The sequence below is a fragment of the Raphanus sativus genome, chromosome 2, assembly GCF_000801105.2.
Source record: "Raphanus sativus cultivar WK10039 chromosome 2, ASM80110v3, whole genome shotgun sequence".
NCBI classification, from domain to species: Eukaryota; Viridiplantae; Streptophyta; class Magnoliopsida; order Brassicales; family Brassicaceae; genus Raphanus; species Raphanus sativus.
In genome coordinates, this window is record NC_079512.1 from 2,927,295 (window position 1) to 2,945,761 (window position 18,467).

Sequence of the window (18,467 nt, forward strand, 5' to 3'; positions counted from 1 at the left end):
TAATCTTCTTGAGCCATTGCAAACAAGTTCAGCATGTGTTGAATCTTCATTCAATAAAAACAATCTTGCTCCTTTGAGATCATCAACCACAAAATCCCAACGGAAATCTCTCAACAACCATTCTCCATACACTGCATGTAACTTAAAAATCATCTGCAAATATTCAAAATAAAACACATTAGTAAACATAGAGAAAATGAAGAAGTTCAACAAACATTATCGCAGACGACTTAGATTTAAGTCGTCCAGAAGACTTAAAGGTAAGTCGTCTAAAGAGGTCACTTTTGCAATTGAAAATTAAAAGGGACGACTTAATTCTAAGTCGTCCGGCTTTGTTTGTTAAAAAAAAAAATTCAGACGACTTATATATAAGTCGTCTACGAAAAACGGGCTAGTTTTGCATTTGACCGAATCGTGTCAGATCTTTGACTATTTCTGGACGACTTATAAATCAGTCGTCTCTGGAAAGTAAAAATTTCAATATTTTATTCAAACTAGACGACTTACACGTAAGTCGTCCCAGGTTAGTTTTGTAATTGAAAAATAAAACTTGAAATTTAACTTTCTCCAGACGACTTAACTAAAAGTCGTCCAGCTAGACGACTTAATTTAAGGTCGTCCGGGATAAGCAAGGTTTGGACGACTTAATTGGGAAAAATTCTGGACGACTTTGCTTTCCCCGGACGACTTTAAATTAAGTCTTCTGACGGGACGACTTTATATTATGTCGTCTGGTAAAAATTAAATTATGAAGTTTTATTTTTCAACTACAAAACTAACCTAAGACGACTTACACGTAAGTCGTCTAGTTTAATAAAATATTGAAATTTTAACTTTCCGAGAGACGACTGAATTATAAGTCGTCCAGAAATAGTCAAAGATCTGACACGATTCGGTCAAATGCAAAACTAGCCTGTTTCTCGTAGACGACTTATATATAAGTCGTCTGGACTGTTTTTTTTCACCAAACAAAGCTGGACGACTTAGTTTAAGTCGTCCGTTTGACCAGAAGACTCATCAGTAAGTCTTCTACATACAGATGACTTACTTGTAAGTCTTCTACGCGAACAGATTTTGAAAAAAATTCAAATTCGTACCTTCAACTAGGTGAGATGACTTTGTTTGCACACAGGGTCTTCTCCAACCACCCAGAACCTCAAACGAAAGCAACCGTAAGTCAAAACGAAAGAAATATGGCTCCAAACAATTTTGAATCAAAAGCTTCAGTTTTTTGGATGAATATGGAGAGAAAGTGAAAGAAATGTTGTTTTTAGTTCATAACAATTGAAACAGAGAGAGTGTAAAGAGATTTACGTGCATTAAAGGGCATTAAAAGCTCCAAACAGTTCGTACAAGGTTGTTCCCACTATTCATGGCAGTGGCAATATTGTAAATACTTGAAGAAAATGAGGTTGAGACAGTAAAGAAGCCATTTTCGAAAAAAAAAAAAAAAAAGGGTTAATGGCATTTTCGTAGATAAAATGCAGATGTGGGGTTAAAAACTCAAAAAAAAATGAGTCAAAAGAAAAGGTTAGTTTTCTGTTTGAATTCAAGTTTTGAGTCACTTTTGCAATAAGCCCATTATTGAAACATTCTACTAAGTATTTTTATTTAAATAAGAGCACTTTAGAAAGAGCACATTATTGTTCCAAAAAAGAGCACATAGAAAGACGACAAAAAGGGAGGAAAAAACAAAAGTCAAAGGGTCCATGATGATGGATGGAAGACACTGCTCCCATCCCTCCCTTGCCCCATCTCCACTGCCTCACGTGCCTTTGCCTTCTGCAAATATTAATTATTCATATAAGTTTAGTTTAACTACATAATTTTTTTGATAAAGGTAGTTTAACTACATAATTATTCATATCAGAAACAAAATTAAGAGATAATTCATCCTGTATTAAACTTTAAGAAGTTATTAATTAGGCAAAAATTCAAGATTCTGTACCTGCATGGAATCAACAGCATCAGCCTCCGAGTTAAAGTCATAATACGAACTTGCTGCCGTAAGCTCCGTAGATAAAAACTGATTCCACATTAAAAAAATAAACGAATTAGTAATTACATTAGAAAAGATGTGATTTGATAATCTAACTTAAGTCTTATGGATGTTATACCTCGACTTGATTTTGTAATGACTGAACGTAATTAATTATTTCGTCCAGCATCGTAGCCATTCCCATTGCCTTTTTGTCACCAAACAAAAGTAATCAGTAAAAAGCTATATTAAGAGTCTAAACAAGATAATTTGATTTCAGTTTCTCATTACCACCTTATAACATCCGGGGACTATATCTTGCAAGCATTTCAATCTCTCGTTTATTTTCCCTCGTCGAACCTGAAATTTATATGTAAATACTCTTCATACATAACTTCCATCTACTATACAATTTAAAATTAACAATCAATATATAGAATGAATTAATAGGGACACTTAATCAGTATATGTTGGATTAGATAATTAAGTTTTACCCGCTCTGCTAAGCTGTGGCTATCAGTGGCTTGACCTCTTTTGACTCTAACATGAACATCTTCTCTCTCTTTCTCTTCTTCTCTACTCTTCGACCTTCCTTTCCTTGCATAACTCTGTATTATAGAAAAAGGTTAAAAATGGAAACGATAGTATTGTTGATATATTGAAATTAGGGGTTCAAGGTCAATAAAATACATTTTTGGTTCCACTGTTTTCCGACGTAGACACGGACGACGTTAATGTTTTTCTCTTCTTGGTATCGTTTCTTGAAGAAGACTCGTCGCTGTCGTGAATCTTAGTGTAAGTATGGATGAAGCCCATCAGACTTTAGCTCAAGCCCAAGGTCAGTCGAAGCCCAAGAACCTTAGTCTTCAACGGTCGTCTCTATCCTCTTCCGTACCTGCGCAAGAGACAAAGACCAGCAATAGATTTGAGACTCTAGCCATTGAAGATGTGTGAACCTTTACAACTGTAAAGCTATGAGCTGTCAGCATAGCTGTCAGGATCTAGATTGTTCTTAGGACTACTATAAGACAATGATGTAATCGAACAAGAGAGATTAATGAGAAAAAAGTATTATCCATTCAAAACCTCTGTTTCACTCTGTTCTTGACATGGTATCAGAGCAATAGAAACCTTAACAGGTAGCTATGGCCGATCCTGTTGTTTACGCGTTTCCTACAAACCTCAACATCCTTCACTCCGTCACTCTCAAGCTTAACGATGGGAACTATCTGTTATGGAAGACCCAATTCGAGTCCTTGCTGTCGAGCCAGAAGTTGATTGGGTTCGTCAACGGTGCTGTCACGGCTCCGGATCCGACGAGAACCGCGGTGGTAGAAGGCGTCGAGACTCAAACACCAAACCCTCAGTACGAGTCGTGGTTCTGCTCCGATCAACTCGTTCGCTCTTGGCTCTTTGGAACCCTGTCTGAAGAAGTCCTAGGCTACGTTCACAATCTCACGACGTCGCGGGAGATATGGCTCTGCCTCGCAGAGAACTTCAACAAGAGCTCGCTTGCACGAGAATACACTCTTCGTCGGAATCTGCAGCTTCTGACGAACAAAGGCAAGACCCTTTCTGTTTATGTTCGAGAGTTCAAGACTCTCTGCGACTCGCTCAGCTCCATTGGGAAACCAGTAGATGAGTCGATGAAGATCTTTGGCTTTCTCAATGGGTTGGGACGTGAATATGATCCTATCACAACTGTGATTCAAAGCTCTCTGATGAAGTTTCCTCAACCAACCTTTACTGATGTCGTCTCGGAAGTGCAGAGCTTTGAGTCTAAACTAAAGTCGTATGAAGATAGTGCTACAATGAACCCGCACATGGCGTTTGCAGCTCAACCTGCCGCTTCTCCGCAAGCCCAAAACCCTCCTGCTCCCACTTACAATCCAAACTACAGAGGACGTGGTCGTGGATCTTACAGAGGAAGAGGTGGTTACTCGACAAGAGGGCGTGGCTTTGTTCAACATCAAACTCCTCCTCCTACCTCTGGTGAGCGTCCTATATGTCAGATCTGTGGGAAGATAGGTCACACCGCCTTGAAGTGCTACAACAGGTTCAACAATGCCTATCAAAACAACGCTGCTTACATGACAGTTCACGTTGATGAGAATGGCAGAGAGTGGTTCCCTGACTCCGGTGCCTCGGCTCACATCACCTCCTCACCTCACAACCTCCAGACGTCGCATCCTTATGAAGGAACTGATGCTGTGATGGTCGGAGATGGAGCCTATCTACCGGTTACTCATGTTGGAACCGGGGCTATCACAACTCCCTCAGGTAACATCTCTCTTCATGAGGTATTGGTGTGTCCTGACATCAAGAAATCTTTACTATCTGTCTCCAAGCTATGTGATGATTATCCGTGTGGGATATTCTTTGATGCTAAACATGTCTATGTGATTGATATACCACATCAGAAAGTGATAGCAAAGGGGCTCAGAAGTAATGGGTTGTACAAGTTGCAGAGTACCGAGCTTCAAGCGTTCTACTCAAGTCGTCAAGTGTCTGCCTCTGAGGAAGTATGGCATCACCGGCTTGCACACTCGAGCTCCAACACTCTCCAACTTTTACATAGCAGCAAAGCCATTTCCTTTAATAAAAGCAAGACTCTCCCTGTCTGTACGCCGTGTCAAATGGGCAAGAGCAGTCGTTTGCAGTTTTTTTCTTCAACTTCTTTAGTCTCATCAGAACCTCTAGGATGTATCCACTGTGATCTCTGGGGTCCCTCTCCTGTTGTGTCTAACCAGGGGTTTAGATTTTATGCTGTCTTCATTGATGAATGTTCTCGCTACAGTTGGTTCTATCCACTTAATAATAAAGCAGACTTCTTTTCAGTATTTCTTGGATTTCAAAAGCTGGTTGAGAATCAATACTCCAAGAAGATCAAAATATTACAGACAGATGGGGGAGGAGAATTTATAAACAACAATCTGAGACAGCATTTGATAGATAATGGAATACAACATAGAGTCTCCTGCCCTTACACGCCCCAACAAAATGGGATTGCAGAACGCAAGCATAGGCATCTTATAGAGCTTGGTTTGGCTATGATGTTTCAAAGTTTCTTGCCACTGCATCACTGGGTAGAAGCCTTCTACACTGCCTCGTATGTCTCCAATCTCTTGCCTTCAGCTTCAAGGAACAACAAGAGTCCTTACGAGCTTCTCACTGGGAACAAACCAGACTACAATCACCTACGTGTCTTCGGCTCAGCCTGTTACCCTTGCCTCCGTCCAGTTGCAGAACACAAGTTTGAGCCTCGCTCACTGCTTTGTGTCTTTCTTGGATATAGTCCTCGCTATAAAGGCTACCGATGTCTATATCCACCAACAGGCAAGGTGTATATATCTCGACATGTTATCTTTGAGGAGACCTCGTTTCCCTTCAAAGATCAGTACAAGACATTTGTTCCCCGTTATGACACTTGTTTACTCAAGGCTTGGCAACTTGCTACTGCGTCTGCTCCTGCATCTGTTCCTCCTAAGCAGGTCTCTCGGACTATACCAGCTCCAGTTCAGGTGGTTCACCATCCAGAAGCTCCTGTTCATGTCCTAGAAGTTCCTCCTGAAGCTCAAGCCCAGCCTGTGATTCCAAACCTGCAGAATCAGCATTCTATGGTAACAAGAAGCAAAGCTGGCATTCAAAAGCCTAACACTCGCTATGCTCTTCTTGCGTCCAAGTATGATCTGAAGAAACCGAGGAACATCAGAGAGGCAATGGCCCATCCTATCTGGAACAATGCTGTAACAGAGGAGATCACAAAGATACACATGCTGCATACGTGGAGTCTGGTTCCCAGAACGCCTGATATGAATGTTCTCAGCAACACGTGGGTTTACACTGACAAGATCAACCCCGATGGAACTCAAGGTCATCCAAAAGCGCGTCTAGTGGCAAAGGGTTTTGAGCAAGAAGAAGGGCTTGATTATCTGGAGACGTTTAGTCCGGTTGTAAGAACTGCGACAATACGTCTAATGCTGAATATTGTGGTTGCTCGAGATTGGACAGTGAAGCAACTAGACGTCTCCAGTGCGTTCCTCCATGGTGTCCTATCCGAACCAGTCTACATGTATCAGCCTGATGGATTTGTAGACCCACAGAAGCCTGACTACGTCTGCAAACTGACCAAAGCTCTATATGGGCTTAAACAAGCTCCCAGAGCTTGGTTTGATACTTTCAGTGGCTTTCTTCTCGAGTTTGGCTTTACCTGCAGCAAAGCTGATCCTTCTCTGTTCACGTATCATCGCCAGAAGAAGACTATGGTTTTGTTGCTTTACGTTGATGACATTCTGCTTACTGGTAGTGATGATGGATTACTAGATGAGCTTCTCACTGCATTGAACTCTCGGTTTGCTATGAAAGATTTGGGCACTCCGAAATACTTTCTGGGAGTCGAGATGGAACGTCACAAAGATGGTATCTTTCTCCACCAGCAGGCCTATGCTAAAGACATTCTGCATAGAGCTTCAATGTCTGATTGTAACCCAATGCCCACCCCGTTGCCAATCAACATTGATGATCACCAGTCTGAGCTGTTTGAGGAGCCTACTTACTACAGAAGCCTCGCTGGTAAGCTGCAATATTTGACAATCACTAGACCGGACATTCAGTACGCTGTCAACCGTGTTTGTCAACATATGCATGCTCCCACAGTAGCTGATTTTGGCCTTTTGAAGAGAATCCTCCGTTACATTAAGGGAACTTTGCATCTCGGTCTTCACATAACTAAAGATAACGGTCTCGAACTCTCAGCCTATTGCGACTCCGACTGGGCTGGCTGCAAGGAAACAAGACGATCAACGACTGGATTCTGCACTCGACTTGGACAGAATCTGATCTCTTGGTCAGCTAAACGCCAGCCCACTGTCTCCAGGTCTTCAACGGAGGCTGAGTATCGTGCTCTCGGTGCTACTGCGCAAGAGATTACCTGGCTCTCCTTCTTGCTCAGGGATCTTGATGTCGCTCAGCCAAACGCCACCTTGCTGCTCTGTGACAATCTGTCTGCTGTCTACCTAAGCGCAAACCCAGCTCTCCATAACCGTTCAAAACATTTTGACACGGATTATCATTACATCCGTGAGCAGGTTGCTCTAGGCTTGATCGAGACTCGTCACATACCAGCGGCTCTTCAGCTCGCAGACATATTCACCAAACCTTTGGCAAAGAGACCGTTTGTTGACTTGCGGTTCAAACTTGGAGTTGGTGATCCTCCCACCTCAAGTTTGAGGGGGAATGTAAGTATGGATGAAGCCCATCAGACTTTACCTCAAGCCCAAGGTCAGTCGAAGCCCAAGAACCTTAGTCTTCAACGGTCGTCTCTATCCTCTTCCGTACCTGCGCAAGAGACAAAGACCAGCAATAGATTTGAGACTCTAGCCATTGAAGATGTGTGAACCTTTACAACTGTAAAGCTATGAGCTGTCAGCATAGCTGTCAGGATCTAGATTGTTCTTAGGACTACTATAAGACAATGATGTAATCGAACAAGAGAGATTAATGAGAAAAAAGTATTATCCATTCAAAACCTCTGTTTCACTCTGTTCTTGACACTTAGAAGGGAGGAAAGTCTCTTGTTGAAAACTATTATCCTCGAGAGATTTACCGGGAAAATGATCCGGTAATTGTTGGTTTTGTTGATGATGAAAGAAAAGAGAGTCGAGAGAAGAAGAGAAAGGAGAAGCGAACATTGTCTGGAACTGGTGAAGAGTGTTGCTCAGTTCTGCAAGTTGAGTAATGGGATCATCCATTGTGAATGTCTGAAAATCAAAAGAAAGATTCGCCATATTTGATTGTTGATTTGTTTTAAAATATATATATTTTAAATGGAGAGTGGCTGTTATGGATCGAGTAATTCCGTTTATATATATAGACACTTGTTTTCCATTTTTATATTTGTTTTCTTTTAATTATTAAAATAAAAGAAAAAGACAATTTTTTTTGACATCAAGAAAAAGACAATTAGAAAATCAAAAGGTGGGCCAGTGAAAATGAGAGTTATGGGGATTTTTGTAAGGAAGTGGGGCCCTCTAAATTTAACAGAAGGTATATCCAATAGAGAAAGTGTGTCATTGTTTGAATGGGACCCATTAGCTCTATTTAGACAACTTCTTAAGACCTCGAAGTTTTTTTTTTTCAGTTAGTACCCTTTTCTTCTTCTTTTTTGGTAAAATGTTAAGCTTCTTCTTCTTTCTTAATTACCCAATTTATTGTGAGAACGAACGAGTAATGGAGTACTAAAATAGTTATGTCTGTCTACTTTTGTGTTCACTATTGTTTTAGCCAGTGTTCCAAAGTCTTTTGTTTGGCTAGGTGTAGTATATATGATCAAGCACGTTTTTCTTCTGTATTCTAACTTTGGAGGTTGGTTTCCATCTTCTTTACTTTGACTTTGAGCATTGATATTTGCTAGTGTACCTAGTACCTACTAGCTAATGAGATACCAGAATGCCTAAAACGTGAGGGAAGGACTAATTTTTTGAATGCATGATTTCCAAAACTTCGTAAAAATCGTTGAATACTTTTAATTTATGTACAGAACTAATAGAATGAGTTTTTTCCAATCTAATTTTTAAAGACCTTCAGCAATCTTAGTATCTTAATTCTTAAAAAGTTGGACTAATTAAACAGAAGCAAAGCCAACGTAGAAGTCTTCTTTGATCTAAGCACAAGTGATGGCAAATAAGCAAATGCAAGATGAACACTACCTTAAAACTCTACTAACATTTATTATTACCATAAGTTTCGTTGTAGAATTAAGTGATTCGTTGTTCAACTACGTGAGTAGAGATATATTTGTATTAGATACATTGGAGATGGCTTTTGAGCCCCTACAATATAAACCACTAATTAATTTGGGAAAAAGCTGGAGTATGGGCAGGTTAAACTTGCATCACGTTTTTCGGTATTGACTGATATGGAAGAAGCTGGGAAAATTGATGTAGAGAAAGAAGAGAATGTAGAGAACAATGAGGTGGTTGATCTTGGAGATATGAGGAAGGATGAGGAAATAAAACATGTGGATTCTGCAGATGATGGAGAAAATCAAAAGAAAGCGAAGGATGATCAAAGGGTTGAGAAAGAAGAGGATGATCAAAGAGATGAGAAAGAAGAGGATGATCAAAGGGTTGAGAAAGATGAGGGCACTTATCTGAGACCATATATTCCAAGGAGCTCAAAGACAAATCATAGGCTCATACCTGCGGTTAATGGCTCAGAGACTGGAAAAGGAACTCCTGGAACCAAGGGGAGACGAGGTGTTAAAAAATCTTCTCAATGACAGTTTTTTTTTGGAACATTAGGGGTTTCAACAAACAATCCAAGCAAACAGTGGTCCATAATTGGATAAGGAATAAACAGTTTCAATTTGGGTGCTTACTAGAAACAAGAGTGAAGGAAAATAAAGCTGAGGCGATTGTATCTTCAGTATGTCGGGGGTGGTCTTTTGTAAATAACTATGAGTTCAGCAGGAAGGGGAGGATTTGGGTTTTGTGGAGTCCTCAAATCAGAATTACTCCAGTTTTTAAATCGGCTCAGATTATAACAGTATCAGTTTTTCTAGAGGGGGAGCAAGATGAGTTCTTCTGTTCCTTTGTATACGCAGAGAATACAGTTGAGGAGAGAAGGGAACTTTGGGAAGATATAAAAACTCATCAAGATTCGAGTTTATTCAGGGGGAAAGAATGGATAGTCATGGGGGATTTTAATGAGACACTGGAGGGAGATGAGCACTCAAACTATCAAGAAGTAGATATCATGACAGGGGGTATGAGAGAGTTTGAAGATGTAGTCCAATACTGCCATTTTACAGATATGGGGTATCAGGAACCAAAGTTTACTTGGTGCAATAGGAGGAACGAGGGGATTATCTGTAAGAAGCTTGATCGTATTTTGGTAAATGAAGCTTGGTTGCATAAGAGAACTCAAGCGTATAGTATTTTTGAGGCAGGAGGATGTTCAGACCACCTTAGGGGAAGGTTTCACCATAAGCCTGAAGCAGTTGGAAAACATAGGCCTTTCAAGTTCACCAATGCAGTTGCGGAAATGCCTGAGTTTCTTAAAACTGTAAGTGATTACTGGAAGGATAAGCAGCCGTTGTTTCAATCTACTTCTGCGCTCTTCAGGTTCTCGAAAGCATTAAAAGCTCTGAAACCGTTGATAAGGACTCTAAGCAAGAAGAAGTTAGGAGGATTAACAAAGAAGGTTGGTGAAGCTTATAAGGATCTCTGTGATAGGCAAGAAGCTACTCTAAATGAGCCCACTCAATCAAATATCCAAAGAGAACTTGTAGCAGCAGAGAGGTGGCAGACGGTTTCAGATATAGAAGAGAAAATACTAAAGCAACGATCGAAACTTCACTGGTTGCAAGTGGGAGATAAAAACAACAAGGCCTTCCACAACGCTGCTAAGATAAGGGAAACGAGAAACGCCATCAGAGAAATCAGATGTGCATCGAGGCTAGTAGTTAACTCACACGAAGAAATAAAGGAAGAAGCAGAGAGGTTTTTTTCTGAGTTTTTAGCGCATGAGCCTGGTGATTTAAGTGGGAAGACAGTTGAAGAACTGCAGAGGATTGTCCAGTTTTGATGTAGCGATGAAGAGAGAAGTATGCTTATCAAACCGGTAACTGATGAAGAGATTAAGGAAGTTCTCTTCAAGATGCCAAATGATAAATCACCAGGACCGGATGGGTTCACAGCTGAATTCTTCAAAGCTTCCTGGAGTGTTATATCGAAGGACTTCACCACTACTGTGCACTCCTTCTTTAGTAAAGGATTTCTGCCGAAAGGATTGAACACTACAATCTTAGCACTTATTCCCAAGAAGGATGATGCAATGGAAATGAGGGACTACAGGCCAATATCATGCTGTAATGTCTTGTATAAAGTCATCTCAAAGATTATTGCAAACCGTCTCAAAGGTACTCTTCCTAGCTGTATATCCTATAACCAGTCGGCTTTCATAAAAGATAGGTTGCTGGTAGAGAATCTTTTATTAGCGACTGAAATAGTTAAGGATTATCACAAGGATGAGATATCCCCTAGATGTGCAATGAAGATTGATGTAGCAAAGGCATTTGATTCGGTGCATTGGCCATTTCTTCTGAATACGCTTAGAGCCCTTAATATGCCTGAGCAGTTTATTCATTGGATAGAGCTTTGCGTGTGTACTCCCTCCTTTTCAGTCCAAGTGAATGGTGAATTAGCAGGGTTTTTTTCGAAGTAAGAGAGGATTGAGGCAGGGCTGTGCTTTATCCCCATATTTGTTTGTCATATGTATGAATGTGCTCTCGAAGATGATAGACAAGGCTGCAGAACAGAAAGAAATTGGCTATCATCCTAGATGCCAGAACATCTGTTTGACGCATCTGTGTTTTGCTGATGATTTACTGGTGTTCACAGACGGTACCAAGAGATCGATAGAGGGTATCCTTAGAATCTTTGAAGAGTTTGCAAAAATATCAGGGTTGAAGATCAGTTTAGAAAAGTCTACTCTCTATATGGCTGGTATAAACGAGAATCATCAGACTGATATTCTTTCTACTTTTCCATTTGAGTCGGGTCAACTGCCAGTTCGTTATTTGGGTCTCCCTCTTCTCACGAAGAAAATGACTGTCATTGACTATTTGCCTTTAGTGGAAAAGGTCAGGAAGCGAATGAGGTCTTGGACGGGTCGGTTTCTCTCACACGCAGGGCGTCTTCAGTTGATTAACTCAGTAATCATGAGCTTGACAAATTTTTGGTTAGCAGCATTCAGGTTGCCAAGTAGTTGTTTGAAGGAGATAGAGAGACTGTGTGCAGCTTTCCTGTGGTCAGGCCCGGATCTAAAAACAACGAAAGCTAAAGTGAGTTGGAAGGATTCGTGCTTTCCAAAGAATGAAGGTGGTCTGGGAATTCGGTCCTTAAAAGAAGTAAACAAAGTTCATTGTCTGAAGCTTATTTGGAGACTTATATCTTCAAGATCATCGCTTTGGGTGAAATGGATTCATTGTTACCTCATTCGCAAAGGATCCTTCTGGTCGATCTCTGTAACAAGTTTGGGGTCATGGGTATGGAAGAAGTTACTGCGAATGAGGGATTTAGCAAGAAGCTACGTTAAGATGGAGGTGAGAAATGGGAAGTATACTTCTTTTTGGTATGGAAATTGGTCTCAGCTGGGATGTTTAAAAGAAAAAATGGGCGAGCGAGGTGCTATTGCATTTGGAGTTGATGATAATGCAACAGTGGAGGAAGTTATAAGGAATCATAGACGAAGAAGACATAGGGAACATCTCCTCAATAATATTGAAGATGAGATTGATAAAGTGCGAAGTAGAAATATGACTGATGATGATATTCCTCTCTGGCAGAGTATGGAAGGGAAATACACAGAAAAGTTTTCCTCAAAGAAGACTTGGATGCAGTTAAGAGAGAGTAAGCAAATCTGTACTTGGAGTCGTGGAGTATGGTTTCCTCAAGCCACTCCAAAATTCTCTTTCATGCTTTGGATAGCTATGTGTGGCAGGATGCAAACTGGAGATAAGATGCAACGCTGGAATGTTGGTATAAACACGGAGTGTGTTCTATGTCATGAAGTTCAAGAAACCTGTCAGCATCTTTTCTTTTGCTGTCCATACTCTTCTTGCATTTGGGAAAATTTGGTTAAGGGGATTTTGAATGAGAAGTTCACTGCAAGATGGGATGATATTGTGGGCTTAATATCTGATGCGAGTCTATCTTCTACAAAGTTGTTTCTGGTTAGATATTCTTTCCAAGCCGCAGTTCATAGTATTTGGAGAGAAAGAAACTCAAGGAGGCATGGAGAAGAACCAAAAGAAGTGGGAGTTTTGAGCAAGCTTATTGATAAAACCATTCGGCTCCATTTGCTAGCAGTTAAAGCCTATGGTAAAGCATATTTGGAGAAGGCTTTGTGCGTCTGGTTTGGGACTCGGCTAGTTTCAGAGATTACTTAAAGTTGAAATTTGAAGAAAGTTTTTCTTTTTTGATTATAGATAGAAGTATATAATCAAACACTATGCATTTGATGTAAAAAGGTTTTTTTGGTTGAATAAACTTTACATTCATTCAAAAAAAAAAAAATTTGGGAAAACAGTATATTAGCCTAATTCGCACGCTGCCGATAGCCTTTTAATTTTGTTTTAAGGTATGTTTATGCTTATAAGGTTAAAAAGTGTAGTGAAACTCAAATTAATATTCAACATATTATCCATGTGGACACATATTAACTTACGATAACATAACCTTTTGGGGAAAGTTATAGACATATATACAACCTATAAGTTTATATAAGTACAAACTTAGAAGCTTAGCTACCTTCGTTATCTTTTGGAAAGGCTGGGGCTCTTGTGGTTTCATGGTAGTGGAAGTGTGCAGGTTGTATGGATGTTTCTTTACCTCGTTACTAATGAAATGTTCCCAAGATGCTACAAAGTACAAGCTTAGTTTTTACAAATACAACTTATACTTTTATCAAAAAGAAATTATTACTTACACAAATACAATTCGAGAAATAGAGAATGTGGCTTAGTCAATCGTAACAAAAAAAAATGCAGAAGGGAAAGGCAGCTTCCAAGAAAAAGACAGTCTTATAATCTTTTATTGTACTTTTAATGAAAAACTATAAAATTGAATATTCACATATCATAACTATAAAATAACAATATCTGATAACTACATTTAAAACGAATGTCAATTACAGTTTTTCTAGTTCAATGGTCGATTTTTTCCAGTCAAAACGCATTTAAATAGATACGAATCTTAGCTTATGCTTAGATGTTGATGATATGTAAAGAGTAACAACTTTGAAAGAAACTATTTTCGTTGGAGCAGTACCGCAATTTGGGGTCTACAACTGCAATAAAACAAATCTTTTTTTTTTTATTTTTTTGCTTAAAAACAAGGAGAACATAGTTAATGATTTCGGTGAAGTCACCGAATCCAAATTGACATAAGAGATGAATAATTTCTCCTATGCCTTCCTGCTGAAATTGTATCACGCACATCCCTATCCACGGTCTTGAAGGTAATCTGAGGAGGTGTGAAATCGTTGGTGTGCAGAGCAGAGTTGCGTTGTCTCCAAACGTTATATATGACTGCTTGAGTGACGAGTTTCCTAAGCGTAGATGGGGCTGCCTCTGTAGATCGTCTTGTCCAAGAGAGCAGTTCTGTCCAGGTGAAGAAGAGACGATGGTTTGGATGGAGACGCGCAAAAACCAGATTCCAAAGAAAGAGCCACTGCAAAGTTACAAGAGAGGAAGAGATGGTCCCTTGACTCATCCAATAAGTTGCACAGGAAACAAGATGACTGGATATTCAAACCCCAATCTTTCAGTCTCACCCTTGTAGGCAATCTATTTAAACTTGTTGAAAGCTTGTCTTGGAATGACTCCTTTGAACCAAACATATATAGTCCATTGTTTCAGCTCAGATTTTGGTCTTAAAGTTTCCCAAAAATCTTTAGCCGAAAACCATTACATTACATACCTTTGTGCCTACCATGCAATGAAACGAGTCAGTACCCTATTGTTGTGTTAAGTAAATAGAATATACTTTGAGGATTACATTGTAAATACATTAGAATACATTTACCCTACTTTGTACTCTGTATAAATACTTCTCATATGATTAATATAGTGTATTGAGCCTCCAATCCTCTATGGTATCAGAGCAATGCAAACATGCTCAACACGAAGCATGTTGCTACACCGCTGCCAACGTCACCAAAGCTTTCTCTCAAGTCCGGTACACCGCTGCCTGATCCTCATGAGTATCGTCGTCTTGTTGGTAGCCTCCAGTACCTTGCTCTCACTCGTCCAGATGTCTCCTATGCTGTTAACAAGCTCTCTCAGTTCATGCATATACCTACAACTGAGCACTGGCAAGCTGTTAAGCGAGTTCTTCGCTATCTCTCGGGGACACTAAGCCACGATATTTTTCTGTCAAAACAGAACAAACCTGTTCTCCATGCTTTCTCTGATGCAGACTGGGCGGGCGATTCTGATGATTACGTCTCAACTAATGCCTATATCGTCTATTTTGGTAGCCAGCCTATCTCATGGACTTCTAAGAAACAGAAAAGCGTCGCAAGATCTTCAACGGAAGCTGAGTATCGATCAGTTGCTAATACGGCTGCAGAGCTTCGCTGGATCAACTCTCTTCTTCACGAACTTGGAATACAGCTTCCAATGCCTCCGACGATTTACTGCGACAACATCGGTGCCACCTACTTATGTGCGAACCCGGTATTCCATTCTCGTATGAAACACCTTGCGCTAGACTATCATTTTGTGCGTGGACAGATACAGCATGGTGGACTCCGTGTTGCTCATGTCTCTACTCATGACCAGCTCGCCGACGAACTTACGAAACCTCTCCCACGAACTCGTTTTCAGGACCTGCGCGTCAAGATCGGTGTCCGTCAACTCCCACCGTCTTGAGGGGGCGTGTTAAGTAAATAGAATATACTTTGAGGATTACATTGTAAATACATTAGAATACATTTACCCTACTTTGTACTCTGTATAAATACTTCTCATATGGTTAATAAAGTGTATTGAGCCTCCAATCCTTTATGTTGGTGTGGCAGATTAACCGTTGTTAGGTAAATATGCAGAGCAAGAAGCGTTGTCGGATCGGGGAGATCACGGTCTCCATCCTGCTGAGTCACTTGCTGCTGCAACCGAGGCGTTAATGGGCAGTCGAAGATCCCTGGGACCATTTGAACCAATGAATTTGATAAGCTGGCCATAAGGGCACAGCTATCATACCAAACCTTGCAGCTTCACCATTCTTCAGTTCACATTTTATAAATTGCTCTGCCAGCGGCTTTAGTGAAAGAATAGCCCTCCAATACGCTGAGTCTGAATTTTTTTGGTTCTACTGCCAAAAGCTCATTTTTAATGACAAAATTCTTCAACAAGATTTATTATGGATAAAAACTGCTTAAATTAACAAAACTACTTAAATTTACGAGCGACTATAGACTTATCCTCTCGAATATAACTGGTACCAACGTTCTCTACTAAGCTAAGCTGAAATGAGAAGAATGACACCACAATCATGTCTTTTAAGAGTTTTTATAGAAAAAAATTGAATTGGTTACACCCTTGGTTTAAAAAAGCGCATGGCGAGGTGAGGCAACGGGTGTCTCGCCTCTCGCCTTGCTCTATGGCGACACAAAGCGCTCGCTTTGTGTATGAAAGCAAAGAAAGGTCATGCATGAACATAGGCATATATAGCTAGAAGTTGAACTCAAAACAGTGTAATTACCAGTGATAGAAAAGAAGAGAATAAATCAAAACCTTGAATTCACGTGAATAGAGAAAAGAATACTAGCTAAAAATCGTAACTTTAAACTTAGGGTATGTGTTCTTAAGGTTTGTTATTCGGTTTAGTAGTTTATTTTGACAAACCAATTCGGTTTGACTTCAAAATCAGTAAAGCGTCGCTTTATGCACCTTGACCTTTAGAAAGAAAGCGTAGAAAGCGCTCGCTTTGTGTCTGTGGCCACGCCTTGAGGTGCTGAGTCGATGAGGACATCGCCACACCTCGCCTAACGCCATGACGCTCTAAGCGAGCGCTTTTTTAAACCAAGGTTACACCTCACAAATCATGTATGCAAATGTTCTTGCCAAGATGACAATCTAAACAAGATCCTCCAAAACACTATTGTTCCTGATGAAAGAAAAACAAAAAAACTATATCTGGATCTTTAAGCTCTGTCAGCATCAATCTTCCTTCTCTTTCTTCTCATTCTTTTTCTGCAGGCTCATCGTTATGATGCTTCCTTGCCATGACCAAAGCATATTTCCAAAAAGATCTTTTGTTCTGAACTTGAACTCGTCTAGAAACAAACACAGGTTCCTCCCTCGTATCTTCTTTTCTTCACTGCTTGAACATCAACTACTTGGTTTCCTCCTTTCTTTTCAGCAAAAGCATCTGAAACACTACCTTCCCTCCTCCCCAAGCACATCTATGTGCAACTCGACCACTAAACTCAAAACATACATTGATGTCTAGTGGCTCAGTTACCTTTTGAAGATAACCAGGTATGGGACGTTTAAATGAATATTTCTCCACAGCCACACCTTCTCTGACGATCACTATGGATGAAATAAATCGATAAAGATCAGTTAACATAAAGAACATTGAAAGAACTAATTTACAAAAAAATGATTTTTTTTATCTTTTTAGTAAGAACGAAGACTATATTCATCTTGGTTGGTGACAGCTTCTGCTTTCCGCTCACACTCAGGAGCATGCTTATTGATTGGAGCATGCTCACACGCACCTTTAATTCCTTTTTGGTCATGGATTCCAAATCTAGAGCCAAGTGTACTCTTTCTTCTTCGAAGTATTATCATGATATCATCTATCTTTTCTTCTTTATTATCCTGAAGATCCTCACTCTCTTCAAGGTTATAATTGATTCTCAAGTCTTCACTCTCCTAGAAATTATCAATACTTTAGATAAAGCGTGTATCTTAGAAAGGTTAATATCCTGTAACTGCACAAGCTTGACCCAAAGAAATACTCCTTCTGTTTCATAATACTTGATGTTTTGCCTTAGTGCACAAAGATTAAGAAAACTAGATTTTTCTAAAAAATTATTTTAAAAAAATTATTTTAGAATCAATTAACCAATAATAAAAAAAGATAGTGAAATCTAATTGGTTGAACAGTTTCTAATAAAGTTAAAGTTAAACTTAAAATCTCCAAACTTCATCTAATTTGAAACAAAATTATCCTTATAAAACATCAACTATATTGAAACGGAGGGAGTATTATTCAAAATCAAATCAAGACATCAAACCTAAAGAATTAAAAAAAGACACTTAGAACAGTTTCCTATCTTGTAGGTTTGGATTTGCTGTCTAGGGGAATATCACATTCTTTTTTTTTTGAAAAAAGAAAAAAAATTTAAGTTTAGAAAAAAAAAAGTAAACCATAATCCGGTGAAATCTAAGATTACCGGGGGTTTTGTGATCATGGTCATCTTTTGTATCCCAATCACCAGGCGTTGGAGGGTTGAGTACGGCTGGTTTTTGAACTTCCAAACGAGCTTTCCATGGTTTACCTATATCTGCTTTGTCCGGAGGTTTTTCCTTCATTTCAGGTTGTGCGGACAGTTTGTAGAGATCCTTTTGTTCAGTGTTTTCAATAATAAAGGAATATCACATTCTTCTAGTTCAAAATCCTAACTTTCGATTACCTTTCTTTCAATGGACCCATGAAAAATAAATAAATTGAATCCATAATACTTGATTACCATTTGAAGACAAATATTTTCCTCGATTGGAGTTTCTTTCATCAGGCTAATAGATTACTTTTGCCTTTCTTTTGTTAGAAGTAAGAAAACATTGTACTTATATATAGTGATGTATTGAATTATTTTTTAAATAATAAAATACAACATTTATATATTACGAGGGTTTCCGCATGAGTAATACTTCCAAACATATTATACTAAAGATCTCACATATGAAATATAT

General features: G+C 39.4%; 1 protein-coding gene across 1 annotated transcript; it reads right to left on the reverse strand.

Annotated features, from left to right (window-relative positions):
- Positions 1-549: 549 nt before the first annotated feature.
- LOC130500334 (transcription factor BEE 3-like) lies at positions 550-5,779 on the reverse strand. Its single transcript, XM_056995274.1, has 6 exons — positions 2,669-5,779; positions 2,473-2,586; positions 2,273-2,338; positions 2,118-2,186; positions 1,949-2,026; positions 550-1,782 (listed from the first exon to the last, which is right to left on the reverse strand). The coding sequence occupies exons 1-6, from the start codon at positions 2,792-2,794 to the stop codon at positions 1,699-1,701; spliced, it is 537 nt and encodes a 178-aa protein (XP_056851254.1). The 5' UTR covers positions 2,795-5,779; the 3' UTR covers positions 550-1,698.
- Between the last annotated feature and the right edge of the window lie 12,688 nt (positions 5,780-18,467).

Bases quoted from the DNA above. Each gene is read 5' to 3' on its own strand.
- LOC130500334 (XM_056995274.1), bottom strand. From the start codon at position 2,794: ATGGGCTTCATCCATACTTACACTAAGATTCACGACAGCGACGAGTCT. The intron at 2,587-2,668 runs GTATTTTATTGA...TCTATAATACAG, and splicing joins AAAACAGTGGAACCAAAAAT to AGTTATGCAAGGAAAGGAAG. The intron at 2,027-2,117 runs GTATAACATCCA...ATGTGGAATCAG, and splicing joins CATTACAAAATCAAGTCGAG to TTTTTATCTACGGAGCTTAC.